Here is a 17,715-nt window from a genome sequence, read left to right on the forward strand (position 1 = left end):
ACGATCCCTGAAGGTCTGAGAGCAGTCACAGATCAGGAACTGGAGCTCTGGGTGTGACACTTTAATGCTGATGAAGTTGTAGATTGACCTTTGTTTTACAGATACAGCTTAGCATGAAACGGGTTTAGTGCGTCATAAATCACTGGAGTAGAGATGAAAAAGTCTGTGGCTGTGATGGGAACCTAAGTAAGATCAGTAACATGTGGACAGGGTGGGTCTTAATGGAGTTCATTATTACTTATTAGGATTACTTTAACCCCTAAACACCCAGAGCAGTGTTTCAGACCTCTGCTTCTACTGTATTTATTCTGTTTTTCTATAATTTTCTATCCATCTGCATTATTTCGCTTTGATTTAGTTTCGTCTGGTCCTTTCAAAGTCCAGATTTTACATGTTCTTTGTCTGAGAATGAATCATTTCACTGAAATTAAAGCTAAAAATGTAACATGAATGGCTCCTTCACAGATATACATAATGTTAATAGTGTAAATATTGCGTCTATTCATATTTTATGTCTGTTTTTATTTTATTCTACTTTAGTTCTTTTACTTTTGTTAAATTTTATATTCTGTTTTCATATTTTACTTTCCAGTTTTTGTAATTTTATATTCGCTCTATTATTTTTTTTTCTGACGTATTGTTTTTTTTATTCATATTGTTGCACTGACTGGAGTAGCACTGAACAATGACAATAAAGTCTATTCTATTCTATTCTATTCTATTCTATTCTATTCTATTCTATTCTATTCTATTCTATTCTATTCTAAAAATCGTGGTTTATCAATGAAAACTAAAACTCACTATTTTCGGCTTCCAAATTATTTTTTCTCCACATCTAAGTTGAGGCCCTTCGTTTGAATGTTGTTGTGGGTTTTCAGGGCATTTATTTATGTTTAATTAACCGATCATGTACATGTTTCCATTATCAACTAAATTAATGCAAACACAGCACTTATTTAAATTTTGTTGTATTTCATTAATTTGAGCCATAAACAAAAATACCAAATACTCAATAGCCATCGTATTTTTTTTAAACCTTTATAAGCCATGTTTATAATTTCATCCTTTTTTCATCCTGGCATATGTCAGTGATTAACACCAACACTGGCAAATATACATTATTGTTATATTTTTTGTGCTACGTCAAGTGTTACATGCTAAAATGTGTCAGTGTGTATTTTGTACTCACTTGGTAGAAGGGTGTTAGTGTAGGAATTTAACAGTGTTTACAATGTGCTGATTTTAGCGGATGGGTCAGAATTTTAAAAATCCTGCAAAAATAAACAACTTTTGAATTCTGACCCAAAACAAATTGTGAAAAATAATATGACCTTTAATTACATGAAGTGTAAAGTGTGTATAATATGCTCACATGGATACTGGGGGGTTAAAACTGTGCAGGAGCTAAAATCCATCTGAGAAAATGTCACAAACTTAAAATACACCCAATCCTTCTGTAGTTTTTCCTCCTGATCCAAATCAAAGACACTAAATCTAAATATAGATGAACCTGATGCTGTTTCACAAAGCTGTTTTCTAACAATAGTGACGTAGGTAGTAGGTTTAGGGTAGGTAGAAGGATGGGGTAAGGGGGCAGGAGATTATAAATTAAAGTTCATCCTGCTCCTTTTCAAATGTTTTCCTTTCTTTTTATATAAATGTTTTGTTGTTTTGTTTTAATATTATATTCGAAATAAATAAACAAACAAACAAGTAATTGCAGCTGTTGGACTCATTTATAACCTCTGAACTGTCTGAAAATGCCTCCAGTCGACCAGAACATCCCATCAGAGCAGCGTTTCCACTGGTAAAATCCTTGCCACCACACCGTACATTTGATACAAAAAATCATCACCGTCGCATTAGACTTATTATACATATGTCAACCGTACTTTCCGTACTATTGGCCGCACCTGACCATAAGCCAAACCCACGCCTCTCGCTGCCGTCTCCAACGTCTCACCATCGATTCATTGATGCCAAGCTTACGTGTAGCAGCTCCATTTCTTTCTTCGTCAGCCCGTGAAACATAAATTAACCGCATCATTGTGTGAGCTGCGGGTTCACAGCGTGTGAAAAAAGTAGCAGCTTATAGACTGGAAATTACGATAATATATAATAGGCCTCAGGGCTGGTTCTGGGGGGGACAACATACAGGAATTATTAACGCGTGTTGAGTGTCACTTTCACGGACGGCACCACTCCTTATACCCCCCCATTGAATAAGTAGGACAGAAACTAGCCAACCCATGCTTGCACCCACCCCCGATTACACATAGGGTTGTGTATTGGCAAGAATCTGGTGATATGATACAAATCGCAATACTAGGGTCGCGATACGATATACCACAATATATCATGATACTGTTAAAAAGGCAATTTTTTTTTTTGTTTCTTTTTTTTTTTTTTAAATATTATTTCCTGGAAGAATTGAATTACACCAGAAATATGTACAAATACAAAACACATTTTTATTTGATTAGAACAGGATCTGATGCTATATCACAAAATGTTTTTAATTCTCCTAGTTTCCAAAGGAACTAACATCTGCCTCTCAGACACTAAAAAGTACTTTTAGGATGCTTCAAATAACCATTATTTAATAAAACAGTGTTAAATGATAATAAATAAGATATCAACAATAAAGAAAAACAGAAAATGAATCTCCACCATATCTGCATTTGAATAAATACATAAAAATATTGACATAGTACTTTTTAATATCAATACAGTATTGTGAAATGAAATATTGCGATATATTGCAGAACCGATATTTTCTAGCACTCCTAATTACACACCACCACACCAAGAGATCCACTCCACAGGAAACACTGCATCAGAGGCTACGTTTTCCACCTCAGAACCAGTAGATGTTGTGTTTCCTCTCAAATGACAATCTGCTAAAAGGTGGTTACTATCATAACTGCAGCTCCCAGTGATATTTGAGTGAGAATGTGAGAGTTTTCAGTATTTTCTGTTGCTGTTAAACTGTTTAATGTGTTTTTTTTTTTGTACACCACAGATCAACTGTTTTGTGATTAAACAGGTTGCATCACCTCAAATGTGCCAAGACTGTGCATTTATTTCCAAGTATTTTTAGTCTAATGAGGTCTGAAGTTCTCAGGAACAGAAACAGTGGAACAGCCAATGCTCTAATAACAACAGCTGCTTTGTTCTGTTTGATGGGAAACATGTCGGTGGTTTCAACAATAAACTGTTCTGCAAAGTATGATGGAGTTTTACGATGCACTGCAGGAGAGTTTGGGAAAAAGAGATGACAAAGGTTTAATTCATTTCAAATGTTATTATGTAGCTTCCCTGGGATGATGTCTACAAAGTTTGTTCACAGTTTTGAGAAATTTAGAATTTCGCATTTTTTTATGAGTGTTTGAAATATTAAAAATGTTCCTTTATTTCTAATGGACCATACTTTGATGGTTTATAACATGTAAATGGTTACAGATATCAATATAGTTACTATTGAGCACTGATAGGAAGTCATATATGGACTTTCATTAGAGTCCATGACCTTTGACCTTGAGTGACCTTGGAGGGTCAAACTCAAGGTCACCACTGTCTACATTTCAACAGTCTTCTCTGAAACTGCTTGTTGGATTCATTTCAGATTTTATATGTATCTTCCTTTGGACAATGTCTACAAAGTTTGTTCACAGTTTTGAGAAATTATGATTTTTGAATTTTTTATGAATTTGTTGAAATATTACAAAATTGCCTTTACTTCTAATGGTCCATATTTTGATGGTTTATAACATGTAAATGCTTACAGATATCAATATAGTTCCTATTGATCACTGATAGAAGTCATATATGGACTTCGATTGATTTAGTTGAGTTCTCCTCCAGTGAAAGTCCTGCCCACTTCTATTGTTAGATTGATCTGCATCCAGACCACAGGACTGGAACATAGAGATAGAACCTGACAACCTCACACATTCAGCTGGGGATTGATTCAGATAGAACGTGACACTGACATACACGGACATTGGAGCTATTTTTTATTATATTTGTTTGTGTTGTTTTTTTCTGCAGATCTGTCTGAACTTCCTCTGGTGAAGTTCGATTTCTCCTGTAATAAAGTATCCACCATCCCAGTGTGTTACCGGAAGATGAAGCATCTCCAGTCACTACAGTTAGAGAACAACCCACTACAGAGCCCACCTGCACAGGTGAACACACAGACGCAGCTTCAGCGTCTGAAAATCCAACACAGACGACAATGTTTCATGGTTTTTTCAGAGGCTACTTTAATTATACTTACATGGAGCAACTGTAACACACAATAATGTCCCCTGGGATTAATGAACTATTCTGTTTCTAAATCTGATGGAGTTATTATGAAATGTGAAAACTCAAATATGTAAGCTTATACAGTTATGAAAAAACATACAGAAACAGTCAACCCTTAGGTGTCCTGCCCTTAGAGGTCCTTCAAAACACTAAAAGTGTATAATCTGCACAGTACCGTAGTAATGCCAAAACATTTATCATACAGTTTGTTTTTAACTTTTTAAAATTATTTTGTATTTCATCAACTTGAGAAGTAAACAAAAATGCAAAATACTCAACAATTGTCGTATTTTTAACCCTTTAAATTTCATGATTGTAATGTAAACAAACCCTATTTTTCGATGCAAAATAATAAACTACAGAAAAATGTGATTACTTATTTTTGTTATTTTTGCAGCCTGACATATGTCAATGATTAACACCAAGATTGGTTGATGTATAAAAATAATAATAATATATAACATCAAATGTTAAATGCTAAAATGTGTCAGTGTGCATTTTTTTTTTTTTTACTTACTTGGTTGAAGGGTGTCAGTGAAGGAATTTAACAGTGTTTACAATATGCTGATTTTAGTGGATGGGTCAGAATTTTTTTTTTTAATTATGCAAAAATGAACAACTTTTGAATTCTGACCTAAAACAAATTATGAAAAATAATCTGACCTTTGATAACATGAAGTACAAAGTGTGCGTATTGTGCTCATTCAGATACTGAGAAGTTAAATGTTGTGACTGTCGTTCTGTGTGTGTTTTATACAACACCACTCAGCTTATTGTGAAAGACTCCAGAATATCCCCACACACTCTTTTTCCGATTATGTAATAATGCAGGGGTTCCCAAAGTGGGGTACGTGTACCCCCAAGGGTACTTGGAAGAAGCCCAGGGGGAAAAATATATTAAATAAGTCATGTACAGAATACAAAATTAATTAAGAGAATTGATGAAATATAAAACACATTAATACATTCATATTATAGTTTTATTGTCAATCATCTTTTTTTCTCTTAAGGACGGACCTGTTTATTTATTTTTTTTCCCCAGTTATTTTTTATTGAATTATTTACAGCAATAGTGCAGAAAAAATGTCTAAACAATAGGAATTGTTGTTTTTATACAGAACAGAACATACACAAAACACACATACAAAACAAAACAGCAAACAAACAAAAAAAATCACAATGCAAGCCACCTATCCTCCTGGGCAGATGTAACAGAGTTTGTGAGATGCAAACTTACACTTAAACAAAGGTACAAAATATTGCCAAGAAAGGAAAAAAAAATTATTTAAAAAAATCATCAATCATCTTGTTTAAGCTTTAGTGTCATTTGAAGAACATGTGTACTTTGTATTATTCAAAATGACTTTATTTGAGTGGATAAGTAATTATTTTTTGTTGATGAAAGATTCATTATTTCAATAATGACCAGTTTATTTTGTTTTTCTTATCAATGAAAGAGGAGATTTTTCAGTTTATATTTTGCATAAAATTTACTTTAAAAAATGTGTTTTTTATATGTGACTTTTTTTTTTTTTTTTTTTTTTTTTTTTTTTTAGAAATTTCTGAAAATATACCTTTGGCACAGGAACACATTTTGCCAATTTTTTTTCAATTAAAAATGCTGAAGTGAAAGTTGAGGGTACTAAAAAACTATATTTCAGGGGGTACTCCACTGTAAAAAGGCTGAGAACCACTGTAATACTGTATGCAGTCACTGTGACTATGATTACATTAATTGTGCTCTAAAATGAACCGTTGTGCTTTCTGTTCCTGCGTCTGTCCTGGTCTCCTGTTTCAGATCTGTATAAAGGGGAAAGTCCACATATTCAAGTACCTGAGTATCGAGGCGTGTCGCAGTGACAAGATGCCCGACTCTCTTTACCTGCCCGTCGTGGAGCGTCTCAGCCTATCGCGACCCACCACCGGAAGGTCAGTCCAACCCTGCACTGCACAGTCCCATGGTCCAGCCTGGGGAAGGCACTAGAGCAGGGGTGTCAAACTCATTTTAGTTCAGGGGCCACATTCAGTTACATTTGATCTGAAGTGGTCTGAACCAGTAAAATAATAACATAATAATAAATAATGTCAACTCCAAACTTTTCCCTATGCTTTACAGTAAAAAAAAGTAAAATTACATTATGAAAATGTTTACATCTACCAGCTAACCCTTCAAACAATGTGAATAACATGAACAAACTGAAAAAAAAATGTAATTTTAACACTATTATGCTTTGGTTTATCATTTCCACATGTACATTATAATTTACAGATCACAGTGGATCTACAAATACACAACATATTTACAAATACACAACATATTTAGTAACAGATGGAATATTATTACCTCCGCCAAGGAGGTTATGTTTTTGCCAGGGTTTGTTTGTTTGTTTGTTTGTTTGTTTGTCTGTCCGTTAGTGTGCAACATAACTCAAAAAGTTATGGACAGATTTGGATGAAATTTTCAGGGTTTGTTGGAAATGGGATGAGGAAGAAATGATTAAATTTTGGAGGTGATCGGGGGTGGGGGGGCCCACGGGGGGGCCACTGATCAGCCTTGGCGGAGGTCTGCGCTCTCCGAGTGCTTCTAGTTTCTTCATATCATCTTGTGAAGTTGCTTTATCCTGCTGTGGTTCAATTCCAATATGCAATCCTTCAATCTTGTGGAGACTTTTGGACTCTAAACTTGGTGTGTTTAAGTCTTTGCACGTGTGTTTCAGGGAAAGATTGTAGCTTGTTTTGTACCAACTAAATGTAAATTCTAATCACAAATGCATCATCTTCTTAGAGAGCTTCTTCATGGTCGACCTCAGATGTGTTACTACATCTGAAAAGGTTCATTAAGTTAGTTTTAATTGTCTTTTTTTTTTTTTTTTATCGTTTAGAGGCTGTATTTTCTTCATATCACCTCGTGAAGCTGCTTTATCCTGCTGTGGTTAAATTCTTGCACACAATCCTTCAGTCTTTTGGAGTTTTTTTTGTGAGTTTCTATTAAAATTTGTGCTGCATTTGGATGACAACATGACAAATATTAAGTGACGTACAGTTGGAGCTTTGAAAGATTTATTTTGACACTAAACCTGGTGTGTTTAGGTCTTTGCACGAGTGTTTTAGGCACAGATTGTAGCGTTTTTTGCATCAACAAAACAGCCACAAATATACTGTCTTCTTAAAAGATAAAAGTGACATCCAGTTCCTCTGAGCCCAGAGCTTCTTCATGGTCGACAGCAGACATGTTGTATTGTCTGAAAAGGTTCATTAAATTAGTTTTAATCGTCTTTTTATCCTTTAGAGGCTGTATTTTCTTCATATCACCTTGTGAAGCTGCTTTATCCTGCTGTGGTTAAATTGCATCACACAATCGTTCAGTCTTTTGGAGGTTTTTTTGTGTTAAAATTTGTGCTGCATTTGGATTAAAACGTGATTAATATTAAGTGGAATACAGTTGGAGCTTTGAAAGATTTATATAGACATTAAACTGATGCCTTCAAGTCTTTGCACAAGTGTTTAAGGGAAAGATTGTAGCTGTCACAAATCTTCTTAAAGAGCATCTTCATGGTTGACATCAGATATGTTGTATTGTCTGAAAAGGTTCATTAGGTTAGGTTTAATTGTGTTTTTTATCCTTTAGAGGTTGTATTTTCTTCATACCACCTTGTGAAGCTGCTTTCTGCTGCTGTGGTTAAATTCCTGCACACAATCCTTCAGTCTTTTGGAGTGTTTTTTGTGAGTTTCTGTTAAATGTTATGTTGCATTAGGATGAAAACATGACAAATATTAAGTGACGTACAGTTGGAGCATTGAAAGATTTATTTCGACACTAAACCTGGTGTGTTTAAGTCTTTGCACGAGTGTTTTAGGGAAAGATTGTAGCTCGTTTTGCACCAATAAAATGTAAAATATACCCACAAATATACTAAATATAAAAGATAATAGAGACGTCCAGTTCAACATCAAACGAATTGTGTTGTCTGAAAAGGTTCAGTAGCTTAGTTTTATTCATCTTTTTTTTTTTGCTTTAGATGATTTATTTTCTTCATATCACCTTGTGAAGCTGCCTTCTCCTGCTGTGGGTAAATTACAATATGCGGTGGTCCTTCAGTGTTTTGGAGTTTTTCTGTGAGTTTCTGTTAAAATTTGTGCTGCAGTTGGATTAAAACATGATTAATATTAAGTGACGTACAGTTGGGGCTCTGTATGATTTATGTAGACATTAAACCGATGTGTTCAAGTCTTTGCACAAGGGTTTTAGGGAAAGATTGTAGCTTGTTTTGCACCAACAAAATGTAAAATATGATCACAACTGCATCATCTTCTTAGAGAGCGTCTTCATGGTCGACATCAAATGTGTCGTATCATCGGAAAAGGTTCATGAGCTTAGTTTTAATCATCATTTTTATGCTTTGGATAGTGTGTTTTCTTCATAATTACCTTGTGAAGCTGCTTTCTCCTGCTGTGGGTAAATTCCAAAATGCAATCCTTCAGTCTTTTGGAGACTTTTGGACATTAAACCTGGTGTTTTTAAGTCTTTGCATGAGTGTTTCAGGGAAAGATTGTAGCATGTTTTGCACCAACAAAATGTGAAATATACCTACCACTATACTGTCTACTTAAACGATAATAGGGGCATCCAGTTCCTCTGAGCTCAGAGCTTCTTCATGGTCGATGTCAAATGTGTTGTGTTGTCTGAAAGGGTTCATTAGCTTAGTTTTAATCATCTTTGTATGCTTTGGATGATTTATTTTCTTCATATCACCTTGTGAAGCTGCATTCTCCTGCTGTGGGTAAATTACAGTATATGTGGTGGTCCTTCAGTGTTTTGGAGTTTTTCTGTGAGTTTCTGTTAAAATTTGTGCTGCAGTTTGATTAAAACATGATTAATATTAAGTGACGTACAGTTGGAGCTCTGTATGATTTATGTAGACATTAAACCGATGTGTTCAAGTCTTTGCACAAGGGTTTTAGGGAAAGATTGTAGCTTGTTTTGCACCAACAAAATGTAAAATATGATCACAAATGCATCATCTTCTTAGAGAGCGTCTTCATGGTCGACATCAAATGTGTTGTATCATCGGAAAAGGTTCATGAGCTTAGTTTTAATCATCATTTTTATGCTTTGGATAGTGTGTTTTCTTCATAATTACCTTGTGAAGCTGCTTTCTCCTGCTGTGGGTAAATTCCAAAATGCAATCCTTCAGTCTTTTGGAGACTTTTGGACATTTAACCTGGTGTTAAGTCTTTGCACGAGTGTTTAAGGGAAAGATTGTTACTTGTTTTGCACCAATAGAATGTAAAATATACCCACAATTATAGTAAATATAAAAAATAATAGTGACGTCCAGTTCAATATCACATGTGTTGTGTTGTCTGAAAGGGTTCATTAGCTTAGTTTTAATCATTTTTTTATGCTTTGGATGATTTATTTTCTTAATATCACCTTGTGAAGCTGCCTTCTCCTGCTGTGGGTAAATTACAATATATGTGGTGGTCCTTCAGTGTTTTGGAGTTTTTCTGTGAGTTTCTGTTAAAATTTGTTCTGCAGTTGGATTAAAACATGATTAATATTAAGTGACATACAGTTGGAGCTCTGTACGATTTATGTAGACATTAAACCGATGCGTTCAAGTCTTTGCACGAGTGTTTTAAGGAAAGATTGTAGCTTGTTTTGCACCAACAAAATGTAAAGTATACCCACAAATATACTGTCCTCTTAAAAGATAATAGTAACGTCCAGTTCCTCTGAGCTCAGAGCTTCTTCATGGTCGACATCAAATGTGTTGTATCATTGGAAAAGGTTCATTAGCTTAGTTTTAATCATCTTTTTCATGCTTTGGATAGAGTGTTTTCTTCATAATTACCTTGTGAAGCTGCATTCTCCTGCTGTGGGTAAATTCCAATATGCAATCCTTCAGTCTTTTGGAGTTTTTTTTTTTTTTTTTTGTCAGTTGCTGTTAAAATTTATGCTGCATTTGGGTGAAAACATGACAAATATTAAGTGACATACAGCTGAAGCAGAGCTTATTTCAACACTAAACCTGGTGTGTTTAAGTGTTTGCATGAGTGTTTTAGAAAGATTGTGTATTTATTTTGCACCAAAACAGTCACAAATGCATCATGTTGTTCAAAGATCATAGTGGGATCCAGTTCGTCTGAGCCCAGAGCTTCTTCAGATGTGTTGAAGGGGTTATTTTAGCTCCGTTTTAATGACTTGATGCTGTTGGAGGAACCAGGCCGGTGTCAGCCAGAGCAGAAGCTGTTTGTGATCAAAACCTGCTCCGATTCTCACACTGAAGCCAAATTCTCCATTAGTCGACGGAAACCGATCCGGGCTCTGGTGAACTGCTGAGAGTCTGTCTACCGTCAGGAAACCAAACCACAACAGAATGAAGGAGAAACTGGAAGGACAAACAGGTTATAACAAAAGTGAAAACAGAGAATGGAAGTGGACACAGTTTTTATTTAGATTAGATTAGACACTGAATGTACACACATGAGAAATATTACAAGAAAATACTAAGAAGAATAAAAACTGTAGTGGAAAAAACAGGCAATGGCACATTAGAAAGGATGAGTAGAAATAAAGTAATAACAATGATAAAGATGATGATAAAGTAATTTAGTGGTAGTAGTAGTAGTGGTGGTGGTGGTAGTAGTAGTAGTAGTAGTAGTAGTAGTAGTAGTAGTAGTAGTAGTAGTAGTGGTAATGGTAGTGGTAGTAGTAGTTGTGGTAGTAGTGGTAGTAGTAGTAGTAGTTGTGGTGGTAGTAGTAGTAGTAATATTAGTAGTAGTTGTGGTAGTAGTAGTAGTAGTAGTTGTGGTAGTAGCAGTAGTAGTAGTAGTAGTAGTAGTGGTAGTGGTAGTAGTAGTAGTTGTGGTAATAGTGGTAGTAGTTGTGGTAGTTGTGGTGGTAGTAGTAGTAATATTAGTAGTAGTAGTAGTTGTGGTAGTAGTAGTAGTAGTTGTGGTGGTGGTAGCAGTAGTAGTTGTAGTAGTAGTAGTAGTGGTAGTAGTAGTAGTGGTAATTGTAGTGGTAGTAGTAGTTGTGGTGGTAGTTGTAGTAACAGTTGTGGGGGTAGTAGTAGTAGTAGTAATAGCAGTAGTAGTAGTAGTAGTGGTGGTAGTAGTAGTAGTAGTAGTTGTGGTAGTAGTAGTAGTAGTTGTGGTGATAGTGGTAGTAGTAGTAGTAATAGTAATAGTATTTGACAGGTGTGGTTTATGCATCATGTTCTAAATTCGGTCTTTTTCAGTTCAGACATGTATGATTTGTTGACATTATTCTGAGTTTGTACATATTTTTGGACGTTTCTGCAGCTCGTCCACACATTGATGTCGTTCTGTAAAGGTGACTGATTTATTGAAATGCAGATGAAGTTTGTCGTCCGTCTGTCAGAGCGGACAGACCCACAGACTGCCATCATTAGAGTCGGTCATGTGACTTTAAAACCCCATGAGGGCGTGAATGAGTTCAGTTCATCAGTGTTAGTCCTGAAGGCAGCACAATGAGGATGGATGTGTGGTTTCATACATACATGTAACCGTCGGTGTGTGTCTGTGTTGTGTGCCCGTTGTGTGTCTGTGTTGTGTGCCCGTTGTGTGTCTGTGTTGTGTGACTGTTGTGTGTCTGCAGTGTGGAGGACATGGAACAGCAGAAGAAGCAGGACAGTGATTCAGGAGTCGGAAGTGACAACGGAGACAAGAGGCTGTCAGCGACTGAGGTACAGTGGACTTACACTTATAGATTTATACATGTACATTTATAGATTTATATACAGTACATTTATAGATTTATATACAGTACATTTATACATTTATGTACAGTACATTTATAGATTTATACATAGTACATGTATAGATTTATATACAGTACATTTATAGATTTATATGTAGTGCATTTATAGATTTTTACATAGTACATTTATAGATTTATATACACAACATTTATAGATTTATACATAGTACATTTATAGATTTATATACAGTACATTTATAGATTTATACATGTACATGTATAGATTCACACATGTACATTTATAGATTTATACAGTACATTTATAGATTTATACATGTATAGAGTAACACGTACATTTATAGATGTATATACACTACATTTATAGATTTATACATAGTACATTTATAGATTTATATACAGTACACTTATAGATTTATATACACTGCATTTATAGATTTATACATGCTCATTTATATAGTACACTTGGAGATTTATACATAATACACTTATAGATTTATACATGTACATTTTTATATTTATACATATACACTTATAAATGTATACATAGTCCACTTGTAGATTTATACATGTACATGTATATTTATATATTTATAGATTAATACATGGTACAGTTGTAGATTTATACATTGTACATTTATAGAGTTATACATTGTACACTTATAGATTTATACATAGTTCATTTATAGGTTTATATATGTGCATTTATAGATTTATACATAGTACATTTATTGATTTATATTTATACATTTATACATTAATACATGGTACATTTATAGATTTATGCATAGTACATTTATAGAGTTATGCATAGTACACTTATAGATTTATACATACTACATTTATAGATTTATATATGTATATGTATAGATTTATACATAGTACATTTATAGATTTAGATGTAGTGCATTTATAGATGCATACATAGTGCATTTATAGATTCATATTTGTATAGTTATAGATTAATACATGGTGCATTTATAGATTTATATTTGTACATTTATAGATTAATACATGGTACATTTATAGATTTATACATAGTACATTTCTAGAGTTATACGTAATACATTTATAGATTTATATATGGTACATTTATAGATACCCATTTTGTCAAGGCTGACTTGTAGAGGTAGTTTTAATATTCTCATATTAATACAGTAATTATATGAGGTGATTGTGATGAGTGTGTGTTTGTCGTCACAGCCGTCAGATGAAGACAGTCTGAGTCTCAACGTCCCAATGAGTCACATCACAGAAGAGGAAGGAATCAGTAAAGACGACTCTAGTGAACACATCAGCTCCCTCACAGGTACTAAGGGACACACAAATACACAAATAAGCAAACACACACACACAAACAAACACACACAGCTGAGTGTAGAGTGTCGACAGCAGTAGCGTTGGGTGAAATGGCCAAAAACGGTATGATATATATACTCATATCAGCAGGAATCGATCAATATATCTTTAAATCAGGGGTGTCAAACATACGGCCAAAACTGGCCCGCTGAAGGGTCTAGTCCGGCCCATGGGATGGATTTGAGAAATCCAAAAATTACACTGAAGATGTTAACAATCAATAGTGTTAATATCATTTTAGTTCCGGTTCCACATACAGACCAATATGATCTAAAGTAGGTCAGAACAGTCAAATACTTTGAGAATAGCCTATAAATAACTGCAAAACATTTCTTTTTGTTTTGCTGTAAAAAAAAAAAAAAAAATTACATGACATCTTTTACGTTTACAACCTATCATTTTGCAAAAATGTGAATAACCTGAACAAATATGAACCTGAAATGTCTTAAAAAAAATAAGCACAATTTGTTGTCTAAAAGACTAAATGAGGAGTTAACCAGTACCAGAGTAAATAATCTAATGCTGCTGACCAGTTTAAAGTGATGCAGATCATGAACTCGTGTGAAGTGCATGTGGGCTGTGTCAGTCCTGCTGTTCCCCAGACTCTGTAAAAATAAAACCTCAATCAGCCTCAATCAGGTCAGAGCTGATGAGGACGCCATTATTCCCCAGAGACGAAGGAAAAGAGGGCCGCCTTTTTATTTCTCCTCTGTTACAGTCGACTCCTGGTGTCAGAACCAGCTGAGGTGTTTACAGAACAAAGTCTGCCCCCATCCAGAGTCCAGACCAAACCTGGGGTTCAGATTCAAACATTCATTATCGTCAATTCACTGGATGCACAGAACATACAGTTTCTCTGTCACCTGGTTAAATGTCATACGAAAGAGTTCTATTCTATTCTATTCTATTCTATTCTATTCTATTCTATTCTATTCTATTCTATTCTATTCTATTCTATGCTATTATATGCTATTTTCTTTTGTTCTATTGTATTCTACACTACTCTGTTCTATTCTACTCTATTTGATTCCTGTTTCTGTGTTTTATTGGACATCTGATGCAGGTTTCACTTGACTTATATCAAATTAAATCAGCAGCAGTTGAACAGAATAGAGAGAAAAGAGTAGAATAGAAGAGAACAGAATAGAACAGAGTAGAGTAAAGTAGAATAGAATAGAACATAATAGAACAGAACTGGAGAGAATAGAATAAAACAGAACAGAATAGAATATAGTAGAAGAGAACAGAAGAGAACAAAACAGAGTAGAATGGAATCAAATAGTCAATTCTATTCTGTTCTGTTTTATTCTATTCTCTTCAGTTCTGTTCTGTTATGTTCTATTCTACTCTACTGTTCTCTTCTCTGTTCTATTCTGTTGTGTTCTCTTCTGTTCTACTCTTTTCTCTTCTCTTCTGCTCTATTTGATTCTATTCTATTCTGTTGTGATCTGTTCTCTTTACTTCTGCTCTATTCTGTTCTGTAAAAATAGAATAAGTATAAATAAGTGGTATAAAGAATAAACTATAGTAGAATATAAAACATGTCTATTTACAGCAGCAGCAGTAGTTTAATACAGTAACAGTTATGAGGTGAGGAGGAGCATAATGGAACCAACAAAAACAGAAATATGCAGAGAAGAAAGAAATAATCTGCTATTTATATAAAGTATTTATGTAAATGTAGATTTGAATATAAATATTAGATGCATATGTACATTGTGGTTGTACATGGTTGTTGGACACTTCTGTGCTGTAAGGAAGGAGGAGAAGAAGTCAATTACACTGAGAAAAATGTCACATATTTGTCACTGATGTCATTGATGTAGGTTTGTGTTTGGTCCTTCCAGCAGACCCGAACTCCGACTCGGTCCGTCTGATCGAGGAGAGTCCTACGGAAGCCCTGAAGGACCAGTTCAGCTCTCTGTCCGGCCTCAGCTCTCGCTTCGTCAGCTACATCAGGGTATGATGTCCTGTCTGCTGAAAGTTTGATGCACTAAATGGTTCAGTTCATGAATAATGGCCCAGTGGAGTGAAGTGGTGTTATATAAAACGGTTACTGGCCTCTTTTATTCTAACATTAGACCCACTGGGCTCCAACGCTCATACACTTTAACCATTAAAGACCCAGTGGTACTTTGGTGGCAATAACCACTATTTAACATTTTTCTTAACCGTAAATTTACTACCCTCTGGTTACCAAAAATGTACATGCATGAAAAAACTGCTATAAAATCATGATACAGAAATATTATGTAACTTTTTTTGCATTAGTCTCTTACACAACTTCAGCGCTGCTCAAAACTACCAAACATCCAACAGTTTTCAGGGTTTTAACCCTTTAAATGCCAGGTTGATTATTTGAATTCTGAGTGATTTATCACACAAAAAACAAAAAATTGAATATTTTCCATATAATTTGTCATTTTGGTTTGTAATAAATCATTCATAATTAAAATAATAAAACTTTACGTAATTTTTTACCCCCACCAAAGAGGTTATGATTTCATCAGGGTTTGTCTGTTTGTTTGTTTGTCTGTCTGTTAGCAAGATCATTAAAAAAGTTATGGATGGATTTTGATGAAATTTTCAGGAAAGGTTGATACTGACACAAACAAATGATTAAATTTTGGTGGTGATGGGGGGGGGGGGGGGGTTGATCGGCCTTGGTGGAGGTCTGCGCTTTTCTACTAATTCTTGTTATTTATTATTTTGTAAGTTTTTCTAGTCATTTTTGTTCATTTATCTGTCATTTGTCAAACTACATGGGTTTATTACTTTTTTCTTCCATTTCTTTCAGTTTGTGGCTCATTTTGTTCTTGTTGCTTCTTATTGTCAGTTCGTCGTCCGTCCATCCGTATGTGCAAAACTTTGGTGTGGACTAAATGCCTAGGGTTTTCAAGTGCGGGCGCATTATTTTATTGATTACTTTGGCTGTTATTGTTAATATTCTTGCATTTTTAAAATTTTTTTTTTAAACTTCATTTCAGTTCTTTTATTTGCTTATCTTTTCATGTCATTTATTATTTTGTACATTTTGTATTTTTTTTGTGCCTTTTTGTTTGTTATTTAATATATCTACTTCAACTGTGTCCATCCACTGTCATTGATCCAACTCTATGGGTTTTACTGGCGAATCAGTGTTGTAGAAGATGACTGTATTTCCATGGTAACGACAGAGCCTCTGAAGGTCCAAATGGGTCATATCTGATGACCATGAAAATATGACAAACTGTATTTTACACTAATTATTAACATGTATTGATAGGATTAGTGGATCAACAGGTATTAAACAGTTCAGATCAGTCGATGGTTCTGGTGTCTGCAGCTGTTTTGGATCTTCGAGGGTTAAGAGCAGTGCAGTCCGTGGCCTAAACTGTCACGTTGTGTTCGTTAATGTGAGCTTAATTTACTTTCGGTTGCAGTCGGCTGATCTGACATTGCAGCAGAGAGCCGTCCGGTTATAGAGGGTTACGTCACACTGTGGACACTCAGCTGTGACCAAATAAGGACTAAATATGTTAAAACTAGACTCAAAGAGCAGAGTGTGAGGTATTAATGTGGACTCATTCTGCCACGGTGGATGTAGTGTAATTACAGCCAACTCTAAGATCAGAATGGTGTAAAAATGTTCAGTCAGGTTTGATATTTCGCCAAATTCGGACCCAACTGCTTTATCGAATCTTGCCACTAGGTGCTGCTTTTGTCTCGGCAGACGCTCCCAGGTGGAACATAATGAAATCAAAGCCTGTGAATGACTGTAGTGACTCCAGTCCACATCAATACTGCAGTTAACATCAATATTTCTGTCAAGTTTAATGGAAGATTTTTCTTAATAAGTGAATTTATCACAATATAACAATACATATAATGTTGTTTTATACTTGTTTTGTAACCCAGACACCTGTTAATTTACTTAATTTCTCTCAACATTGATGTTTTTCATCCATGACTAGGATTTTAAATGTTCTACTAATAAATATTTATAAAGTATATGGACATAAATATTGGGACACATCATGTCTACAGCTGTAAGATGTCCTGTTCATGCTTGTTTGAGATAAAAACATCAATATTTCCTTAAAGTTTAATGGGAGATTTTTCTTCCTCAGTGAGATGTGAAGAAAGTAGATGGTTAGTTGTGGTAGAAAATGATTATATACAGTCAGAGCAGGAAAAATATTATAGAAATTTAGAGGTAGAACATTTAAAATCAGTCATGATACAAAACAATTTAAACCAAACTAACCAATGCAATGATATTTGTCCCAGTATAAACCATATTATGACATTAGCCATTATGGTTT

At 34.6% G+C, this 17,715-nt stretch overlaps 1 protein-coding gene across 1 annotated transcript in view; it reads left to right on the forward strand.

Moving 5' to 3' along the window:
* Nucleotides 1-17,715, forward strand: part of LOC115412918 (leucine-rich repeat and calponin homology domain-containing protein 1-like) — a 115,390-nt gene that overhangs the window by 57,504 nt on the left and 40,171 nt on the right. The window contains 5 exon segments of the mRNA XM_030125598.1: nucleotides 4,051-4,187; nucleotides 6,107-6,237; nucleotides 11,933-12,020; nucleotides 13,256-13,361; nucleotides 15,259-15,371. Coding sequence (XP_029981458.1) covers nucleotides 4,051-4,187; nucleotides 6,107-6,237; nucleotides 11,933-12,020; nucleotides 13,256-13,361; nucleotides 15,259-15,371 — 575 coding nt within the window.

The sequence above is a fragment of the Sphaeramia orbicularis genome, chromosome 21, assembly GCF_902148855.1.
Source record: "Sphaeramia orbicularis chromosome 21, fSphaOr1.1, whole genome shotgun sequence".
In the NCBI taxonomy this organism is placed as follows: domain Eukaryota; kingdom Metazoa; phylum Chordata; class Actinopteri; order Kurtiformes; family Apogonidae; genus Sphaeramia; species Sphaeramia orbicularis.